Source organism: Pristis pectinata, chromosome 10, assembly GCF_009764475.1.
Source record: "Pristis pectinata isolate sPriPec2 chromosome 10, sPriPec2.1.pri, whole genome shotgun sequence".
Lineage (NCBI taxonomy): Eukaryota > Metazoa > Chordata > Chondrichthyes > Rhinopristiformes > Pristidae > Pristis > Pristis pectinata.
In genome coordinates this window covers 16,873,945-16,896,141 of record NC_067414.1, presented here as the reverse complement: position 1 = coordinate 16,896,141, position 22,197 = coordinate 16,873,945, and the positions used below count along the sequence as shown (strand labels likewise).

Below are 22,197 nucleotides of genomic sequence, written 5' to 3'. Positions count from 1 at the left end.
AATTCTCCCATGATAGCTGGGGAATTTAAATTCAGTTAATTAAATATTTTTCCATTTTTTTAGAAGCTAGTTTTTGTAATGGTGAGCATGAAATGATTGGATTGTTGTGAAATCCATCTTATTCCCTAATGTCCGTCTGCTGTTCTTACCTAGTCCAGCCTGTACGTGACTCTAGACCCACAGCAACACAGATGACTTCTCGCTGTCCTCTGAAAATGCTAAGCAAACTACTTTCTTGTATTTCTACCAAAGCACAATCTGGCTCACTGCCTGCACTATTCCCATAACAACGCTTGCTTGTGGCATTCCCACTGGTCCAAAAGCTCTCTGTGTGACTCACAGCCACAGCTCTCCTGGGCGGTGAGCAAAGTCAAGGCCTCAGGGAGAAGATCACAAGGGCCTGTTCCCAAATTGCCCCGCTGGCCTTCTGGCAGTTGACTGCTGACATCCCAAAGCCTTTCCACCATCTGCAGGGCATGTGCCTGGAGTATGATGGAATACTCTCCATTTGCTTGGGTTAGTTTAAGTCCAACAGCTCTCTCAACATCATTGAGGCAGAAGCAGCCAGGACAAAACTCCATACAGATAGCACTTGAGGACACGATCCAACCTTGGGCTCTGCCACTGTGAGGATGCTGGGTTTGATCACCAACATTAATTACTAGACATACAAATCTCTAAAGGGTCCAGGAGTATATTTTGAGCATCACAGAAACATAGGCAGAGGACTGTATTCCAATGGGGCTTTATTCAGATGGCTTATTTGTATCTGAATGTGACATCTACCTTTGTCCCATAACCTTGTAGTGCTCAGTCCTAATATAAGCTGTCACTCTCAGTTTTGAAATGTTTAATTGACTCCAGACTAAAACAGCTTTTGGGGGGAGGAAGTTCCAAATTTTTATTATGCTTCATGTTAAGAAATTGCATTGGAAATCACTCAGGCGTTCCCCAAACAAATATTCAGGAACTGTCACAGCCATCTCCCTGATTTATTTGGAAGGAACAATACCCTGGGCACAGTCTGTCACTCAGATTTGTCAGGGAAACAAAAAAAAACACAGCAATGTGTAAACACAGTCACGATCTATTCAAATGTCAGCAAAGGTTAAATTTTGCATGAGTTTTAACATTGATTTGTAAAATGATGTAATTAATCTCTATCGAGTGTATTAAGTCCTGGTTACTGGTGTTGAACTCTCCATAGTGAATTGCCTACCCCCTTGTATCTTGCTATTTAATTTCTTGCAGGATTTGAAGGGAAGAATTGTGAAGTAGATTCAAATGCATGTACAGTACTTAATGCCACCTGCCCAAGTGGTTTGCAATGTGTGGATCGTCCAATCGGCTTGGAGTACATGTGCCTCACTCCATGTTCTGAAAATGTAAGTACAATTGGCCTCATAATTCCAGTGAGATTAAAAGAGATGAAGGCAGTAGTAATATGTAATCAATTATAGACCAGAAGATATGTGGAGCTTAGCAAGATGGGAACACTTCCTGGATATTCATGGGTAAAAGTAGAATTACAAACATAGATATTAAGGGAAGGAAGGGATATTAGATTAGACTAGATTTGATTTGTTCATTATTATATACAACAGGATGTAGGGAAATTCCTTGTTCGCATGAAGCTCACAGTATAAATAGTGTACATGGTAATAATAAATACAACAATGAAAACAGCGATGAGCGCAAAAACAATGGGATGGTGCAAAGTATAGTAGTGCAAACTGAAGTAGTGCAAAAAGAAATGCTAAAGCGACAATAAAGGAAGAGGTAGAATTAAGGGTTTGAGAATGTGGCAACACTATCGGGAGGGGGATGTGAAAGAGGTGATTGGTTCAGAAGTTTGATAGCAATGGGGAAGAAGCTGTTTTTGAGGGGTTAATGCAGAAAATTATCACCGAGGTAAAACATCGGCTGTGACCATATTGAAGGGTGGAGCAAGCATGAGAATTCTCCACAACTTCTGCCATCTCCAACAGATCATTCTCCACAACTTCCGCCATCTCCAACGAGATCCCACTACTAGGCACATATTCCCCCCCCCCTCCCCTTTCTGCCTTCCACAGGGATCACTCTCACTGTGGCTTCCTTGTCCCCTCGTCCCTCCTCACCGATCCCCCTCCAGGCACTTAACCCTGCTACCGCACTAAATGTGACACCTGACCCTACACCTCCTCCCTCACCACCATTTAACACCCCAACCAGTCCTTCCAGGTGAGGCAGTCCTTTACATATGGATCCTCCGGTGTCACTTATCGCATCCGGTGCTCCCAGTGCGGCCTCCTCTACATCATTGAGACCCGATGCAGATTGGAGGATCGCTTCATCAAGCACCTTCACTCTGTCCACCTTAACAGCTGGGATCTCCCAGTGGCCAGTCATTTTAATTCCACTTACCATTCCCACATTGACATATCTGTCAACGGCCTCCCCCACTGCCAAGTTGAGGCTGGACGCAGATTAGAGGAACAGCACCTCATATTCCGTTTTGGTAGTCTCCAACCTGATAGCTTCAACATTAATTTCTCTAACTTCTGGTGACCACTCCCCTCTGCCCCCCTTTGTTTTCCCTTGTCCCTCTGACCGCATTACCCCTTCTCTTTCCCCTCCCCCATCCTCACGACCTGCCCATCACCCACACCTTCCTCCCTCTGGTTCCCCACCTCCTTCCCTTTATTCCATGGTCTTCTGTCCTCTCTTCTCAGATTCCATCTTATTCAGCCCCTTGCCTCTTCCACCTATCACCTCCCAGCTTCTTGGATCATTCCCACATCCTCCCCTTCCCCACCTACCTACATTCCCCCCGCCCCACCTCACCTGGATTCATCTATCATCTGCCAGATCATGCTCCTTCCCCCTCCCCCCACCCTTTTATTCTGGCTTCTGCCCTTTTTCTTTCCAGTCCTGATGAAGGGTCTCAGGCTGAAACATCGATTGTTCATTTCCCTCCATAGATGCTTCCTGACCTGCTAACTTCCTCCAGCATTTTTTGTGTGTTGCTCCAGATTTCCAGCATCTGCAGCCTTTCTTGTGTCTCCAAGGTTGGATATCAATTCTGCAGTAAATGAGGACCTAAGGCAGAGCTTTAAGAAAAGATTGATTGGTTCAACAACCCAAACTTCTGAGTCATTGGAGAGCCTGTTGGAAAGGTTATGTGTTATGACTGTGGGCAAAAGCAATCCACCTCCAAACTGGCTGAGGGTTGATGCAAAATCTGGAAACCATTCTGTTGACTGTGGAGAGGCAGTAAATTCCATTTTGCCAATTATGTGACATACAAAAAAAAGAACTGAACACTTTTCTCTTCAGGATTAACTCATAGTTTTTCACTTCAAGAACTCATACTGAGAAAAGAGATAAGTCATGCCCAAAGACAAAAGAAATGATTGCCACTTTTGTTGGCTTGAAGTAATTCGGGCTGTGTGTATTTGAAAAGAAAATTGCAGTAGAATGGTATCATAAATCCTGAAAGTCATTTTGAAAAGTAATCCAATTAACAGACTTGTAAGATTACAGAAAATGATATTCAGTCCTCAAATCATGATGGTTATGTTATCTGAGAGAGGGCAAAGAGCTGTTTCCTGCTGATATGATGAATAAAATGTTTTAATCACAAATAGCCAAAGTAATTGACAGTATTGATAGCTTTTTCTCATTTAAGAAGCTTAACCAGAAGCACTGACAATCCACAGTTAACCACAAAAATTGGCAACATGTATTATAATACAAAGATTGACAATAGATACGTGATCACAATGATTGACAATGCACACTTGACCACAACAATTAACAACAAGAGAACACATCAGTCGTCATATATTCAGAAACAAATGACATAAAAATTGGCACAACTCTATAATAGTCCTATTCTGGAGAGGAAAGTTGAAGGTTGAACAGACCTTTGAGGTACGCAAAAATGTAAAATAGAAAGGAATGGAAGTTATATAAAAAATGGTTTGAAATAGATAATTGCCACCACAGATTGTATTGACTTGTAACGTTCTTCATCACATAGGATAGACAAATATTCAAGGAAGATCGACGTGTTAATTCGCTCCATCAGTAAGAACTGAAGTAAAGGTTGCACAAGCCATGTAGACACCCAGAGCTGTCTCCAAACTGCTCGGAGAAGTGTTTTACTGTCTTGTAATGAGCAAGGGTAAAGAGACATGCATCTCAGATCATGATGTAACCCAGAAGTTTTTAGCTACAAAGAACTACCACTGACACCAGAATCTGTGGATGTTATAGCTGATCTGGATGGTTTCAATATTAATCTATTTTTAGCAATTTTGAAGGAAAAACGGGTATCAATATTGTCATAATTTATGTCAATGGCGAAATACTGCTAGTACTCAGGTAGCTGATCAGAAATGATTAATCAATTAAGAATAATGTTTGTAGTACTGCTTTCGCAAAGTTCAACTCTGTAAGCTAGTTTTTGGGCTCTGAATATGCAAAGCCAGTTCCAATATGGCAACAAGTGACTTCGTACAAGTACTTGGTTCAAGGCACCCTGGGCACCACATTAACAGGAACAACAAAGCATGATCAATTAATACATTCTCGAAATATGCTATGTTTGCAGATTATGGAGCCAGCAAATGTGCAATGCCAACTTGACTTCTGCATTTCAAACTGAAGCCCTGTGCATTAGCTAGTATGGTCTCTTCAACTCACTCAGCTGAACATGTTCAGTGATGGGAAAAACCAGTGCTCTTTCCCACAGGCTGTTTTCCACAAGGATTGGGCATTTTCGGGGATACAGTAAAATTACCAAAGTTCTCAGGGAGTGATGTGCTAGGTGCTGTAAGATTTTGTTGTGACTTCAAGGTTTCTGCATAAAATAGCTTACTTAGAGATGGGTACATTTGTAGGCATTCCCTTGGTGTTCATTATGACTGGAAGAATGAGCAGAGGTCATGCAGACCTCATCTCGCTCAAGGTGGTATCTGAGCCATATTTCTGCCTTGTCCTTCAAGTTAATCTCAAAATTGCACAGAACAACAGTATCTAAGGTTGTGGCTGATATTCCTTAATCTAAAGCCATTGTGCCCCATAGCTTCTCCATCATGTGACCAAGTGGCGGTTCTTGTCTATTTGAAAGAGGAAAGTCATTAAGGTAAGGTCACAGTGGGGGAAGTAGGAAGTTGGGAAGTGCAGTCTCCCACTGTATGCAGTGTGGGTTGAGGGGAAAGTGTGACGTGAGAAGGAGGATCAGATATGGATCACAGAGCATGAATTGTAGTTCAGTAATGATAAGCCATGTTGACCCTGCAGGTGTACACTGATGCAACGGCACCTGCTCTGGACTGGATAGCAGTTGCTGTTCATTGTACACCACAATGTCTTGCAACAGAGATGAAAGTGCTTGTGTTTAGGCGATGTGCCAGTGATGGTTGAATGCTGCGAGATGTGGCCATGACGCTTGCTGCAGTGTAAGTGTGTGATGTTGTGGTGTCTCAAAGAATGTTGGGAGGGAGTCTTGTGTGATGGAGTTTGTTGGCAGTCGGTGGCACAGACTATTGGGTTATGGTGCTGTTGATGCCGTTGATGGGATATAGCATTTGAACTTACATTCACTGATCTTAAATATCCATGTGACAAAGAAGATTAGGTAAGAGGATATGATAATCTTCCACGCTATGAGTCACTGGGCACAAACTCATGAAAAGTCAGTCCATAGATAATGAATATTATCTCATCAGTGGGTGCAAGATTATACAACTGCACCAGTCACAAACTGGTCAGCTGAATTTCTTGCTGCATTGCCTCTAGATTAGTGGAACATATGGGTTAACGCATTCTCTACCAATTAGTAAGATTGTAACTGTTCTGACTAACCTTAACTCTGTATTCCCATCTGTCCACAGTACCCTTTCAACCCCTTGCTTATCAAGTATCTATCCTCCTCTCCCATTCCAAGGTTCTGCTTCTGAGGTTGCAAAATGCTGTTTCCACTGCCCTTTAAGAAAGAAAGTTCGAAACACCCACCAAGAGAAAAAAAAACTCACCTCATATCTATCTTAAATAGGTGACTATTGTTTTACTCTATTGTTACTAGCTGTATCTCTCCACGATGTAGCCAGTGGTAAGTAGATTAGAACATAGAAACATAGAAAAACTACAGCACAATTCAGGCCCTTCGGCCCACAAAGCTGTGCCAAACATGTCCCTACCCTAGAAATTACTAGGCTTACCCATAGATAGAGCACAGAAAAACTACAATAGAACATCGAAAACATTCTGACAAGACCACATGAAAACTGGTGAGGAAGATGATAGACTGAATGCACCAAGGGACCTGACAATTATAGCTTAGTGGGTAGGCTAACTGAATAGTTGTGATGAGGCTGTCAACAGGAACAAGTTAACTGACTGGACAGGGACATGTGGCTGTCAGGATGGGTCAGCTGACTGAGCAAGAATGCTATGTGCATGACAGTTTGGAGTCTCTATCATTCATTTCCCATAACAAATACAACTAAAACCCACTGTTACTGAGATTTAAAGCATCACACAGCACAGTCTTGTTCAACTATGCAGGACAGTGTGCCTCAGAGTCTACATTCTGGTCATGGAGTCCACTGGAATTCCAACCTGTTGCACGACCTTAATTAAATAAAACAATTCAGTTAAAGTCAATATAAATGAGTAACTAATACACAGTGCCAAACATTGCTGGTGCAAGGCATCTTGTGATACGCCAAGTTAGGTTTATAACTTCATGTTTAGTTTCCAATGTTTTGTGCCCACCAAACTGCTGGAATTTTGAGTGAGGGTAAATAGGACATCTGGAAAAAAATATAAAAGTAGAGAAGAAAGAATGGATTAGGAGTGAGGGGAAATATACTGAGAGAAGTGTTTTTTTCTAATTTAAAATTATGTTTTTAAATTTTGTCAGAACTATTCCTAAACTGAATGAATCAAATTCAGAATAAAATTCCTTACTTTTTGGCAAAAAGTCATTGACAGTCCATAACAATTATAACCATGCTTAAGGGTTGGTTGTGAGGGAAATAACAGGAGCATGAGATTCCCCAACAATCACTAAGCACATTAAGAACATGCACTTATCTGTGCATGCATGAAGTAAGTTCGTAATTAACATGTCCCTCCAAAAATGGTCAAATTTAAATTTCTCTGCATGCACCTGGTGCTGTGCCATGCAAAATGTGAAGCTGACTTGTTTAGGTAAATAACTACTCTTGTTCATCATGACGACAGAGGTCAGTTGCACACTTACTTATTGACTTAACTTTCTGTGGTAAGTTTAATGACAAAATTAATGTGAAACATGTTAATCCTCATGAAAATCATAGGAAGGTTATCTGCATTGTTGCACATCTATATGTGATGGTTCATGATTCAAGAAGATTTCTTTCACGCCCAATGCTGCTGGTAGATTTGTGAATTAATAATAGTCTGCATGTTTCCGATGCTGTCATTCTTGAGCAAAATTTGGCATAATATTCTTCTTCAAGGATGAAGTACAACAGGTGCTATGGAGAAGATTATTCCTGTCAGCCATCAGCACAATGAAAAGGAATGTAATACACACGGGACATTAGCAGGGATGATGTGCTGTATAAGCCTTCCCAAATGGTGGCTTGCAGATAATTTTTGTGACCTAAATCTGTTTGAGTCATTGAAAGAACCAGCTTTGTGTTTCATTCCCCGTCACAAATAGCATCTTGATATATGAATAATTGATGACAAGATCTTGTGAACTATATTATGTAGTGTTTTAAAAATAGAACCTAACTTTTCAAAACAAATAGTAATGACTTCCGAACTCATAATCTCCCCCACCTAGAAGGGTAAGAGCAGAGGCACAAGAAGAACTACAATGTCATTCCTTCATTGTTGCTGGGTTAAATCCTTGGAATACCCTAGCTAAGGGCACAGTAGGAGTTCTTTTACCACTTGGACTGGAGCAGTTCAAGAAGGTAGCTCAGCACCAGCATCCCAAGAGCAATTAGGTATGGGTGATAAATGCTCACCTTTCCAGCAATGCACATATCTCACAACTGATTTACACAGTCTCAGCCACGTTATTGCTATGAACTGAATAGAAATTGGACATTTTTCTGGAATGGCAAAGGAAATGAGAACAAATGTTACCCCAGCTTCTAATTGGAAAGTTATGGAACAAGTTAATTCCAAAGATCAGAAGGACTTGGAATAAGCTAATTTAAAGGAGGTACAACATGTTCATTACAAGGACATGAAGCATGCAAATAAAAAGGATTCAAAACATTATTATTCAAAGGAAATTTAATGTAATTTATTCACAGGGTAGGGGCTTTATTGGCAAGGCCAGCATTTGTTCCCATCCCTAATTGCCCTTGAGAAGGTAATGATGCGCCATCGCCTTGAAACATAGCAGTCATTCTGGTTAAGGTGCTCCCATAATGTTGTATGAGAGTGAGTTCTGGGATTAAAACCCATTGATGATATATATCCAGGATTATATGCAATTTAGAGATGAAATTTGTGATGGCAGTGATGTCATTATCCGTCTGTTTTTCTTGGAGATAAAGGAAGGTGCTGCTGGAATAGGCTTAGCTGAGTAAATGGAAGTGCGCTTTGTCGATGGTACACACTGCAGCCACTGTGTATCACTGCTGGAGTGAATGAATGTTTAGAAAGGTGAATAGGATACCATTCAAGTGGGCTGTTTTATTCTGGATAGTGTTGACTTTCTTGAGTATTGTTGGAGTTGTATTCTTCTAGCAAATAGAGAGAATATCTCAACACTTTTGACTTGTGCCTTGTAGGTGGTGAAAAGGCTTTGATGTGTTAAGAGGTGAGTCATGAGCTAACCTCTGACCTGCTTCTATAGTTGCCATATTTATGTGGCTGGTCCACCTGAGTTTCTCTTCAGTGGTAATCCCCAGGATATTGATAGTGAGGGACTCAGCAAGGTCATAGGCAGTTGGACTCTCTCTTATTGGAGATGGTCATTGCCTCCACTTGCATGGTGCAGATGATACCAGCTAGTTATTAGCCCATGCCTGAATATGGTCCACTTCTTGCTGTTTGAAGCATGGACTGTTTCATTGTATGAAGTTTTGGAGTGAGATTGAATATTGAGAAACATCTCTGCTTCTGAATTTACAAAGGAAGGAAGGTCATTGAAGGAAGGTGGTTAAGCCTAGGACACTGCCCTGAGGAACATCTGCATTGATGTCCTGGGCTGGGATGATCGACCTCCAACAACCACAACCAAATCTCCCTTATGCGAGGTATGACTCCAACCATTGGAGTCATTTCCCCTTGATGCATTTTCCTTTGAGACACACTCAGTGAAGTTTTGTCTTGATGTCAGTGACAGTTATTCTTTCCACATCTTTGGATTTCAACTGTTTAGTCCACGTTTAGACCAAGTCTGTGATGAAGCCCGTTCCTTGCAAAACACAAACTGGGCTTTAGTGAGCAGGTCATTGGTGAGTAATCAAATATGTCTTGGTAAAGTTAATTATAAGGGTGAGGAACATTTTAATGTCTCAGAATACTTATCCTTTCTCGCAGTCATGAAGCATTGTTAGGAAATTGAAAAGAATGGTAGAAGTGCAAATGGGGGAAAAGGTATAAAGAACTACAAACTGAAGCTATTGTTTTTAAGTTTGGAATATTTGAGGAGCTTACTAAATTAGCAAGCTGATAAATAATGGGTGGAATGCAGCCCTCGATAATAAGTACAGTACATTATTTATAGATGACTTCACCAAGCATTGAGAACCAGAAGGCACAGATTTCTGGCAAAACATAGTCATCTGGAATGCAATGCCTGAAAGGTGGTGGAAACAGTTTCAATGCTACCTTTGTATTGTGGCGACTCACCGTCTAGTCGGGCGAACCGGCTCAGCAGTCGGGTCGCGCGGGGTCGGAGCGACGAGGCCCAAGATGGCGGCGGGCCTCGTCTTTCCGAGCGACGGGGAGAACCAGCGCGCGGGAAAGTCCTGATGACGTAGGACTTACGTCATTGCCGGTTGTTTTGAGCGGGAACATTCTCCCTTAAAGGGCCCGCGCAAGGCAGGAAAAAAAACGAGTTCTGGTTGGCAATCCTCCGAGTAGAGTCTTGTTTTATTCCGCGGTAGCAACCGCTACATTGGTGACCCCGACGGTCCAAACGGCTTTTGGACCCGCGAAATGGACGACAGCGCAGCAGCCAACGCAGTGGCCCTCAAGCTGCCCACCTTTTGGACACTTCGGCCCAGTGTCTGGTTTGACCAGGCCAAAGCGCAATTCCACCTTCGGCAGATCACCTCCGACTCCACGAAGTACTACCATGTGGTTAGCTCTCTGGACCAGGAGACAGCCGCCCAGGTTGGAAACTTCATCCAGTTGCCTCCGGAGGAAGATAAGTACCCGGCTTTCAAAGACCTTTTGATCCGGACCTTCGGCCTCTCCCGTCGTGAGCGCGCCGCCCGCCTGCTTCATCTGGATGGCCTGGGCCCAGATCCCCATCCGCCCTAATGAATGAGATGCTGGCATTGGCCGAGGGTCACAAGCCATGCCTGATGTTCGAACAGGCCTTCCTCGAGCAGCTCCCCGATGACATCCACTTGTTGTTAGCTGACGCCGACTTCAGCAACCCCCGTGAGGTGGCCGCCCAGGCAGATGTCCTGTGGAGGGCCAAGCGCGAGAGCGGTTCGTCCGTCAGTCAAATCACCAGGCCGTGAGCCCAACGCCCGCCTCGCCCGGCCCCAGCAACCGTGCAGCCACGCCCCAGGAACGCAGATGACGACACGGGTGACCAGCTGTGCTTCTACCATCAGAGGTGGGGTGCGGAGGCCCGTGGATGCCGCCCACCCTGCAAGTTTCAGGGAAACGCCAGGGCCAGCCGCCGCTGATGGCTACGGCGGCTGGCCGCCGACAGAGCCTCCTCTTCGTTCAGGACAAGAAATCTGGACGGCATTTCCTCGTTGATACTGGAGCGGAGGTCAGTATTTTGCCCCCGACAGGCCACGACACTCGTGACAGGCCACCAGGTCCTCTACTCAATGCCGCCAACGGTACAACGATACGGTCTTTCGGCACCCGTACGCTTCAATTACACTTTGGCGGCAGCCGTTTTACCTGGACCTTTACCCTTGCCACCGTCGCCCGACCACTCCTAGGAGCCGATTTCCTTCGGGCCCACAACCTGTTAGTCGACCTGCGAAGGAAGCTGTTAGTCCACTCTAGCACTCTCCGGACCTATCCCCTGGGAGAAATCAGCCCACCAGCCCCGCGCCTGGACTCCATTTCCCTTTCTGGCGACGATTTCGCCAAGCTCCTAGCCGAATTCCCATCGATTTTGGCACCTTCATTTACAAATTCTAGGCCCATACACGGGGTACGACACCACATCATTACCACAGGGCCACCCCTTCATGCCCGAGCACGACGATTACCTCCAGACAAGCTCCGCCTGGCAAAGGAAGAGTTCCGTCACATGGAGGAGCTGGGGATTGTTCGCAGGTCAGACAGCCCCTGGGCCTCCCCCCTGCACATGGTCCCCAAAGCCACCGGAGGGTGGAGGCCCTGTGGCGACTACCGCAGGCTGAATGACGCCACCACCCCAGACCGCTATCCCATCCCTCACATCCAGGACTTTGCAGCGAACTTACACGGGGCCCGCATCTTTTCCAAAGTGGACCTCGTTAGGGGATACCACCAAATCCCGGTCCATCCAGATGACGTCCCCAAAACTGCGATTATCACCCCATTCGGCCTGTTCGAATTCCTTCAGATGCCGTTCGGCCTTAAGAACGCCGCGCAGACCTTCCAGCGGCTGATGGACGCGGTAGGCCGAGACCTGGACTTGGTGTTCATTTACTTGGACGACATACTGATCGCCAGCCGTAACCGCCAGGAACACCTTTCCCACCTCCGCCAGCTGTATTCCCGCCTCTGCGATTTCGGCCTCACGATCAACCCGTCCAAGTGCCAATTCGGACTTGACTCTATCGATTTCCTCGGCCACAGAATCACCAGCGACGGGGCAACACTCCTACCCGCCAAGGTGGATGCTATCCGCCATTTTGCCCGCCCCGACACAGTCAAAGGCCTACAGGAATTCCTTGGGATGGTCAACTTTTACCATCGTTTCATCCCTGCATCAGCCCGTATCATGCGCCCTCTGTTCTCGCTGCTGGCTGGTAAGGGCAAGGACATCACCTGGACTGACGAGGCTGCGGCTGCTTTCCTTAAGGCCAAAGACGCCCTGGCAGATGCCACGATGCTGGTGCACCCCAGGACTGACGTCCCGACTGCCCTCACGGTAGACGTGTCCAACACCGCGGTAGGTGGGGTACTGGAACAGCTACTCGAAGGCCGCTGGCAACCCTTGGCATTTTTCAGCAAGCACCTTAGACCGCCCGAACTGAAGTACAGCGCTTTTGATCGGGAACTTCTAGCGCTGTATCTGGCGGTCCGGCATTTCCGATACTTTCTAGAAGGCAGGCCTTTCACCGCTTTCACCGATCATAAGCCTCTGTCCTTTGCCTTCTCCAAAGTCTCCGATCCCTGGTCAGCTCGTCAGCAGAGACATTTATCCTACATTTCCGAGTTCACAACTGACATCCAACATGTCTCCGGAAAGGATAATGTCGTTGCTGATGCACTTTCCAGACCAACCATCCACAACCTATCCTTGGGTGTCGACTACACGGCCCTAGCTGACGCACAGCAAGCCGACGACGAACTGCCCAGCTACAGAACCGCAGTCTCGGGTCTGCAGCTCCGAGATTTCTTGGTTGGTCCAGGTCAGCGGACCCTACTTTGCGACGTTGCGACTGGTCAGCCCCGCCCTATAGTCCCTGCAGCCTGGCGGAGACGCGTTTTTGACTCGGTACATGGGTTGGCGCACCCGTCCATCAGATCTACTGTCCGACTGCTCGCCAGCAAGTTTGTCTGGCATGGCCTGCGCAAACAGGTCAGTGAGTGGGCCAGGACTTGTCCGCACTGCCAGACGTCAAAAATCCAGCGACACACCAAGGTCCCACCACAGCAGTTCGAGCCTACCCGTAGGAGGTTCGACCATATACACGTCGACCTTGTGGGCCCTCTGCCGGTTTCAAGAGGAGCCCGGTACCTCCTTACCATCGTGGACCGGTTCACGAGGTGGCCTGAGGCAACCCCCCTGACTGACATCACAACTGATTCCTGCGCCCGGGCGCTGCTCACAACTTGGGTCTCACGTTTTGGCGTTCCGGCCCACATCACTTCAGACAGAGGCACCCAATTCACTTCCAGTCTCTGGGCTGCATTAGCGAACCTGCTCGGGACGCAGCTACACACCACCACGGCCTACCATCCTCAATCCAACGGGTTGGTGGAACGTTTTCACCGCCATCTGCAATCGGCCTTGATGGCTCGCCTGAAGGGTCCTAACTGGGTTGACGAGCTGCCTTGGGTCCTGCTCGGCATACGCACTGCCCCCAAAGAAGACCTCCGCACTTCGTCAGCTGAGCTTGTATACGGGGCGCCACTAGTTGTCCCCGGGGATTTCATACCTGCCCTTCGGGACCAAGGGGAACAACCCCCAGCAGTCCTACAAAGACTGCGCGAGAAGCTTGGCGCCTTGGCCCTGATTCCCACCTCACGGCACGGTCAAGCCCCATCCTGCCAGCCCAAGGAACTACGGGACTGTAAGTTTGTTTTCGTTCGCAGGGGCACACCTCGGGCGCCATTGCAATGACCATATGAGGGACCGTTCCGAGTCATACGGAATAACGGATCCACTTTTATTTTGGACATTGGAGGCAGGGAACAGGTTTTCACGGCGGACCGCCTCAAACCGGCCCATTTGGATCCGCAACAGCCTGTTGAGGTTGCCACGCCGCGACGCAGAGGCCGCCCCCCTAAGCGGCAGCTGGCACAGCCCACGGACCTTGGGGACTGTCTCGCCGGTTCTGGGGGAGGGGGGTTGTGTGGCGACTCACCGTCCAGTCGGGCGAACCGGCTCGGTAGTCGGGTCGCGCGGCGTCGGAGCGACGAGGCCCAAGATGGCGGCGGGCCTCGTCTTTCCGAGCGACGGGGAGAACCCGCGCGCGGAAAAGTCCTGATGACGTAGGACTTACGTTATTGCCGGTTGTTTTGGGCGGGAACATTCTCCCTTAAAGGGCCCGCGCAAGGCGGGAAAAAAAACGAGTTCTGTTTGGCAATCCTCCGAGTAGAGTCTTGTTTTATTCCGCGGTAGCAACCGCTACAGTATGATAATTTTATTCTGGAGAGATGACCTATATTTTGAAATAGAGAACACCATTCCCCCTCCCACATTTCCAACCTACCACGTCCTAATATTGTCATGCTACCCACTCTGTATGCCACAGACTTCTGAGATGCAGAGTAATTTGGGCGTCCCATTTCGTGATTCTCAGAAGGCTTGCATGCAGGTTCAGCAAGTACTCAGGAAATCTTACAGAAGGTTACTGTTTATTGCCAGGGGAATTGAATACAAAAGTAAGAAGATTATTCCTCAGCTATATAGGGCATTGGTGACATCGGAGTACAGTGTAGCATTGGTCTCCTTATTTAAGGAAGGATGTTAATGTGTAGAAAGCAGTTCAGAGAAAGTATACTCGGCAAGTATCTAGAATGGGCAAGGTTAGACAGGCTAGGCTTTTATCTTTTGGACTTTAAAAGTAACTGAGAAAAATGAGAAAGGCAATGCAGTAGATGAAGTTTATATGGACTTCAGTAAGGATTTTGATGAGGTCCCACATGGTAGGCTGGTCTGGAAGGTTAAGGCACAAGAAATCTGAGGCATGTTGGCAAACTGGATTCAAAATTGATTTGGTGGTAGGAAGCAGAGGGTCATGGTGGATGGGTGTTTTTCTGACTGTCAGTCTGTTGTCAGTGATGTACCACATGGAACAGTGCTGGGAACTTTGTTTGTAATATATATATATAAATGACTTGGATGAGAATGTAGGTGGTCTGATTAGTAAGTTTGCAGACAACATGAAAATTGGCAGAGTGATAGATAGCAAAGAAGGTTGTTGAAGCATACAGTGGGATCTAGATCAGCTGGAAAGCTGGGTGGAGTGGTAACAGGTGGATTTCATCCAGACAAGTGTGAAGTAATGCATTTTGGAAAGTTGAATTCTGAATGGACATGCAGAGTAAATGGCAGGGTCCTTAGGAGTGTTGATGGACTTGGGGGTGCAAGTGCATACTGTAACTTGCTAAAGGTGAGAACACAGATGGATAGGGTAGTGAAGAATGCATTTGGTATGCCTCGTTTTCATAGGCCAAAGAATTGAGTATAAGAGTTGGGACATCATGTTGCAGCTGTACAAAACATTGGTTAGACCGCACTATTGTACACAGTCTATATCTTTTGGTAGCCTCTGCCACGGTTTCCCTTCATTTACTAAATCAAAACTATCTGTGACTTTGAACCCATCTTAACTTTCTGTGATGCAAAGAGAGCAATCCCTTCTCTCCAATATCTCTGCATTTTTTAAGTCCCTCATCACGGATTCCATTGTGGTAAATCTCTTCTGCATCTGCCTGACAGCATCTTCTGCTTTTATTTTAGCATACTTATCTTGCTTTTGTGATCCATTATTCAATCAATAAATAAAGCATTCTTTAATAAATAATTATGCCCTTGATACCTAACTTCAAGGATCAGTGCTGGGGCCTCAAGTGTTCATGATTTAAGATGAGTTAAGATATCTTTATTAGTCACATGTGCATCGAAACACACAGTGAAATACATCTTTTGCATAGAGTGTTCTGAGGGCAGCCCACAAGTGTTGCCACGCTTCCGGCACTAACATAGCATGCCCACAACTTCCTAACCTGTACATCTTTGGAATGTGGGAGGAAACTGAAGCACCCGGAGGAAGTCCACGCTGACACAGGGAGAATGTACAAACTCCTTGCAGACAGAGGCTGGAATTGAACCCGGGTCGCTGGCACTGTAATAGCGTTACACTAACCGCTACACTACCGTGCCTGCCGTTCTACAGTGATTTGGATGAGGAGATCAAATATAAGAATTCAAGTTGGTTGATGATTCAAAGCTGGATGGCTGTGTGGGCTGTGAGAAGGATGCAGAAAGACTACAGGGGGAATGTAGACAGGTTAAATGAAAGGGCAGTGTCATGGCAAAAGGAATATAATGTGGAAAAGTGTGAGGTTATTTACCTCGACAGAAAACTAAAATGTTGAGTATTTTCAAATGATGAAAAATTGAAAGGTGTAGGTGTTCAGAGGGACCTGGGTGTCCTGGTATATGAATGACAGAAAGTTAACATACAGGCACAACAAGCAGTGAGGAAGGTCTCGTTCTAATTAGAGAGGGACCTGGTGAGACTACTTACATGCAGCTTTGGTCTCCCTACTTCTCAGGAGAGGTTAAGTAGACTGGAACTGCACTTGCTTGATTATGAAGAATGTGAGGTGATCTCTCTGAAAAGAATAAAATTCTTACAGAGTAGATGCAGAGTTAATGACTGGGTTGTTGAGAACCAGAGGTCTCAATCTCAAAAATCAAGGGTCAGCTATTCAGGGCAAAAGTGAGAAGACATTTCTTCGCCCAGAGGGTGGTGAATCTTTGCACTCCTCTCTGCAATCAAGCTGTGGAGGCTCAGTCATTAAGTTTATTCAAGACTGGGATTGATAGATTTTCAGATATTAAGGGAATATGGAGATATAAGATTCATGCAGAAAAGTGGTGTTGAGGTAAAAGATCAGCTATGACCTTATTGAATGGAAGAACAGGCAAGAGAGACCGACTGACCAACTTCTGCTTCTGTTTTTCCATGTTGGTCTCTCCTGAATATAAATTATTCACTAAGCTTTGCAAATTAGATTTCTTAATGAAAGAATATTCTCGAATTTTGGGGTCTTACTTTCATGGTTTTCATTGTAATAATGGTCTTCTTATAAAAAATCAAATTATTTAGCAAAAGTGACCTGATGATTTGAGTGACTAATCTTTATCATGGTAAGAGCAATCATTAGAAAGGAAGTGAGACGTTCTGTTATGCTCTCCCCAGCTGGTGGTTCTGAAGGTCCCTTGAAGAGTTCTGAGGGGACTGGTTCAGAAGGTTAAGGCACGTGGGATCCAAGGTGAGCTGGTTAATTAGATCCAAAATTAGCTTGGTGATAGGAGGCAGGGATAAATGGTGGAGGGATGCTTCTTGGATTGGAAGTTTGTGATTGGTGATGTACCACAAGGACCAGTGCTTGTATCTTTGCTGTTTGAAATATGTATCAATGACTTGGATGTGAATGTGGGAGGGATGATTAGTAACTTTGCAGATGACACAAAAACTGGTGGTGTTGTGGATAGCAAAGAAGTTTGTCTAAGGCTACTGCAGGATAGAGATCAGGTGGAAAGTTGGGCAGAGCATTAGCAGATGGAATTTAATTCTGATAAGTACGAGATGATGCATTTTGGGAAGTTAAATAGGGGTAGGACATATACAGTAAATACTACATCACTGTTAATAAACATAGAGATAGGAGTCCAAGTCTATAATTCCCTGAAAGTGAAAACCCAGGTAGATAGGGTAGTGGAGAGGGGATATAGCATGCTTGCCTTCATAGGTCAGGGCATAGAATATAAGAGAGACAAAGGACTGCAGATGCTGGAATCTAGATGAAAAACACAATGATGCTGGAGGAACCCAGCAAGCTAGGCAGCATCCATGGAGAAAAGCAGGCGGTCAACATTTCGGGTCAGGACCCTTCTTCAGGAATATAAAAGTTGGGATGTTATGTTGCAACTTTACAAAACACTGCTTAGGCTGCACTTGGAATATTGTGTGCAGTTCTGGTCACTGTACTGCAGGAAGAATATGATTGTGGTTGAGAGAGTGCAGAGGAGATTCACCAGGATGTTGCTTGGATTGGAGGACTTTATGGGGAGAGGTTGGATAGGCTTGGCTAGATAGCCTGGAGAGAAGGAGGCTGAGGGGTGATCTGATACATGTATATAAGATTATGAGAGGGATAGATAGGGTCGATACTCAAAATCTTTTTCCCATGGTAGGGGTATCAAAAACAAGAGGGCATAGGTTTAAGGTGAGAGGAAGGAGTTTTAAAGGGGATCTGAGGCTAAGATTTTTTTATGCAGAGTGTGGTTGATATCTGGGACATGCTGTCAGAGAAAGTGGTGGAATCAGTACGGTTGCTACCTAAGAGGCATTTAGACAGAGCATAGAAGGATACGGTTCGAATGCAGGCAAATGGGATCAATGTAGATGGGCAAAAAGGTCAGCATGGACATGGTGGGCCAAAGGGCCTGTTTCTACACTGTACAACTTGATGAATCTATGACCCTGTGATGTACAGTCAGATTGTCAACATCATCTCAACAGTCAGCAAAGTGCTGAAGTAAATGGGTTAAGATGATTTTAAATATTTCTTATATTTTCCACGTAAGTTGTATCAATGCATTTAGCTCAATGGTCAGATATGGGAAAATGAACTGATGTGTTTCTCTATTATTCAGTGTTACTACAATAATTTATTCATCTGGTTTAGTCATAAGTATTGTGTAGGCCACTCAAAATTGGGTTTGCAAGTATAAATGCAGACAAATGGCAATTCTATTTCTGTTATGTCCCTGGGGCTTAGGAACCTGGAGCTGACCTTGAGATGCTTCTAATTGGCTTCACCACCTAGCCATTATTGTTGAATGCTTTTCATTCACATCATGATCATGCAGATAGAAGAAACTGGCCTGTGCTTCATTTGGGTTTGATTTATGTTGATGAGTTACATGGGAGTCACTCAGGCTGGCTGGTACAATGGTTATAGTGTGCAATATTTCTGAGCCAAGTCCCAGCTCCAACTGTTATCACCACATTGTTAGCACAGAATAAGCTACAAGTGGTTGGATGGATTAGCTGGTCACCTGTATAAATGAACATGGTGCAATCCACGGAAGGAAAAGTGTGGTTTGGAAATATTGGTGGCGCTTTTGGGGCTAGAAGCATCGGTCTCTTTCCACGTGACTTCACCAAAGAACTTGGTCATCTCGTTCAACAGAGGAGGGGGCTGCTGCCATACTTTGCTGGTGAGAAAAAAGATGGAAACATGAACAAGTAGGATGCCCTGACTCCACAGAATCTACTACCCCAATTCTGTAATGGCCCAGCTCTTCAATGTTTCCAAGCCCCTGAATCCCCTAAGGCTAATTGGACCTGACATTCTGAAGACCAGATGCTCTCTTTCCTCGAGCTTCCAATCCTCCTTTCTCTGAGGGCTCAGTTCTCCTATTGCCCAAGGTTTTGCTTCTCCCATTCCCTGATCCCCCCCTGATCCTCCCATTTCTCAAGCCCTGAGCATCTCATTCGCCGGTCCTGATTCTCCCCGAACCCCAATATCCCATTCTCCACAGTCCCAATCCTCCCATTCCCTATGACCCCAATCCTCCCATTCTCTGAAATCCCAATCCTCCTTTTCTCTGAGGCTCCTCAGACTCTGATCCTCCCATTCCCTGAAGCTCCAGTCTTCTCATTCCCCAAGAATTGATTCCCTTTCCCTGAAGTCCCTACCTTCCTTTTCCCCAAGATCCCCACCCACTAGTGTCACACTGTATATCTATAAACCGACCCTTGAAGTTGCAAAAAGTGATCACGGTAATGTTCAAGATGGGGATTGATTTGATAAAAGCGTGGAGCTGGTGATGAGGGTGGGTGGGGTAATGATCAAAGGGTTAATGAAGCAGTGATGTGGATGGTTGAAGGTAATGGTCAAGGGGTTAATGAGGCAGTGATGTGGGTGGTTGGGGTAATGGTCAAGGGGTTAATGAGGCAATAATGTGGTGGTTAGGGTAATTAATGGTCAAGGGGTTAACGAGGCGGTGATGGATATTGAGGCAATGGTTCAAAACAAAGGAGATTTGGGGAGCTGATGTTTTGATCTTTCAATGTGGTATCAGGTCAACCTCTGTATTGTAGCCCTACAGCAGAACAGCAAGTACTTATGGAGTATTGAGGAACAGAGGGACCTTGGTGTACAAATCCAAAGATCCCCGAAGGTGGCAACGCAGATAGAAAACATGGTTCAGAAGGCCTGTGGGATACTGGCCTTCATTAGGTGGGGCATTGAATACAAGAGCAGGGAGATAATGCTCCAATTTTATATAACATTGGTCATGCATCAGCTGGAGTACTGTGTGCTGTTTTGGTCACCACAATATAGGAAGGGTGTGATAGTGCCGGAGAGGGTGCAGAGGAGATTCAGCAGGATGTGACCTGGGATGGATCGTTTCAGTTATGAGGAGAGCCCGGAGAGACTCAGTTTGTTTTCCGTGGAGTGGAGGAGGTTAAGAGGAGACATGATTGAGGTATTAATTATGAGGAGTACAGAGATGGTAGACAGCAGGAAACTTTCCCCATATCAGAAGTAGGTAAAGCTGGAGGAAACAGACTTGGGGTAAGAGGTAAAAGATTTAGAGGTAATTTGAGGGAGACCTTTTTCACCCAAAGAATGATGAATACCTAGAATCCACTGCCAGAGAGAGAGAGAGAGAGATGAACACTAAGTCACTGACAGATTTAGGAAGTATCTAGATGGTCACTTAAATTGCCTAGGCATAGAAGACTATGGACCAAGTGCTGGAAGATGGGATTAATATGGATGGGTACCCACTGGTTGGCATGGATGTGGTGGGCCAAATGGCCTGTTTTTATGCTGTATGACTCCATAACTCCATAACCCTAACTTTGCTTATTGGTTCATGTAGGCATGTGTAAGTAACTTTATTGATAGGAATATTAGTCAGGCATGATTTATTTGGTGTACTGTTCAATATTGGAATCTTCTTCCCTCTCACATGAATGAAATGTTATCTGGTTCACGTCATTGTTTTCTCTTGATCGGATACAATGCTCCAACATTGGTGGAAGCAGTATTTTTCTGAATTTTTACCATGATTTCCTTGCTCTTATACTCTCTTGTCTCTTCTTTTAAAGCTCAGGTTTAAAGTTACATTTAATTGTCTAATTTGTCTGTAAAGACTATTTAAGCTTCTGTTAGGATTCATTGTGATAAGGAGAACCAGGTCAGTACAGCAGAGTATTCATTCATGCACTCGGGTCATTGGAGGCAGATACTGATTTCATTACAGGTTTTGAAATATGTATTATTGCCATACGCAAGAGAAAAATAAAACTTGATGGTGTTCAGTCTGTTGTGCAATGCCGTGACTAATGGAGAAGCCATCCAGTGAGGATAAGAAGTAGAAAACTACTTACTGTTATGTGGGCATTGGTTAATAGTTTGCAAATGTGCACAATAAAAAGAGTTCACTCTCTGAAAGCTTACAAGTTTTTAGATGAACTCAGATCACAAAACTGAACAGATAATAAAGCATATTAAAGTATTACTTGTTTTTGAGATTTAAGCATCGTTTGGCAAAGCATTTTTTATCAGGCATCCCTTATTGGTGGGGATTCTGTGTAGTGATGTACAGACAAATGTTAGCAATCTACAGCTAGTTTTTCATATGCTCCTGCGGGGGTGGGGGAGGGGTATGGGGGTGTTTGGATAGATCTCATTTCTGTGGGCTATTCTAGATCATGTCATGCAGAAGGAAGAATTTCAGTCCAGCCTCGCAATGACAGCTCCATGAAAGAGTTTTCAATTATTCTATTTCTCCCTGCTTTTCCCCCCAAGCCTATTTTCCCTTCCTTTTCAAATGTATATCCAGTTCCCATTGAAAGGTTTGACTGAATCACTTTGCAACACTCTAGACCTTGTACTGGGAAAAGAGCATGGTCAGGTGATTGGAGTTTCAGTGCAAGAGCATTTTGGGAACAGTGATCATACATTGGTAAGTTTTCAGATAGTTATGAATAAGGAAAAGACTGGACCTTGGGGGAAAGTGCTAAATTGGGGAAAGGTTAATATCAATAGTATTAGGCAGGATCTGAAGAAAGCAGATGAGGAGTGGTTGTTATTGGGTAAGTCCACATCTGACATCATTTAAGGACCAGCTGGTCAAAATTCAGGACCAACATGTTCCCGTGGGGAAGAAAGACAAGGATGGCAAGGTTGGGGAACCTTGGATGACGAGAGGTGTTGAAAATTCAGTCAAAAAGCAAAAGAAGCATATGTAAGATTTAGGAAGCTGAAATTGGATAGGGCCCTTGAGGAATATGAAGGAAATAGGAAAGAAACAGGGAATCAGTAGGGCTGAAAGGGGCCATGAAATGCCCTTGGCAAATA

General features: G+C 45.0%; 1 protein-coding gene across 1 annotated transcript in view; it reads left to right on the top strand.

Moving 5' to 3' along the window:
• The window catches only part of LOC127574966 (protein eyes shut homolog), a 94,259-nt gene that overhangs the window by 58,853 nt on the left and 13,209 nt on the right, over positions 1-22,197 (top strand). Inside the window, exon 3 of the mRNA XM_052024535.1 lies at positions 1,252-1,385. Coding sequence (XP_051880495.1) covers positions 1,252-1,385 — 134 coding nt within the window. The remainder of the gene's footprint in view (positions 1-1,251; positions 1,386-22,197) is intronic.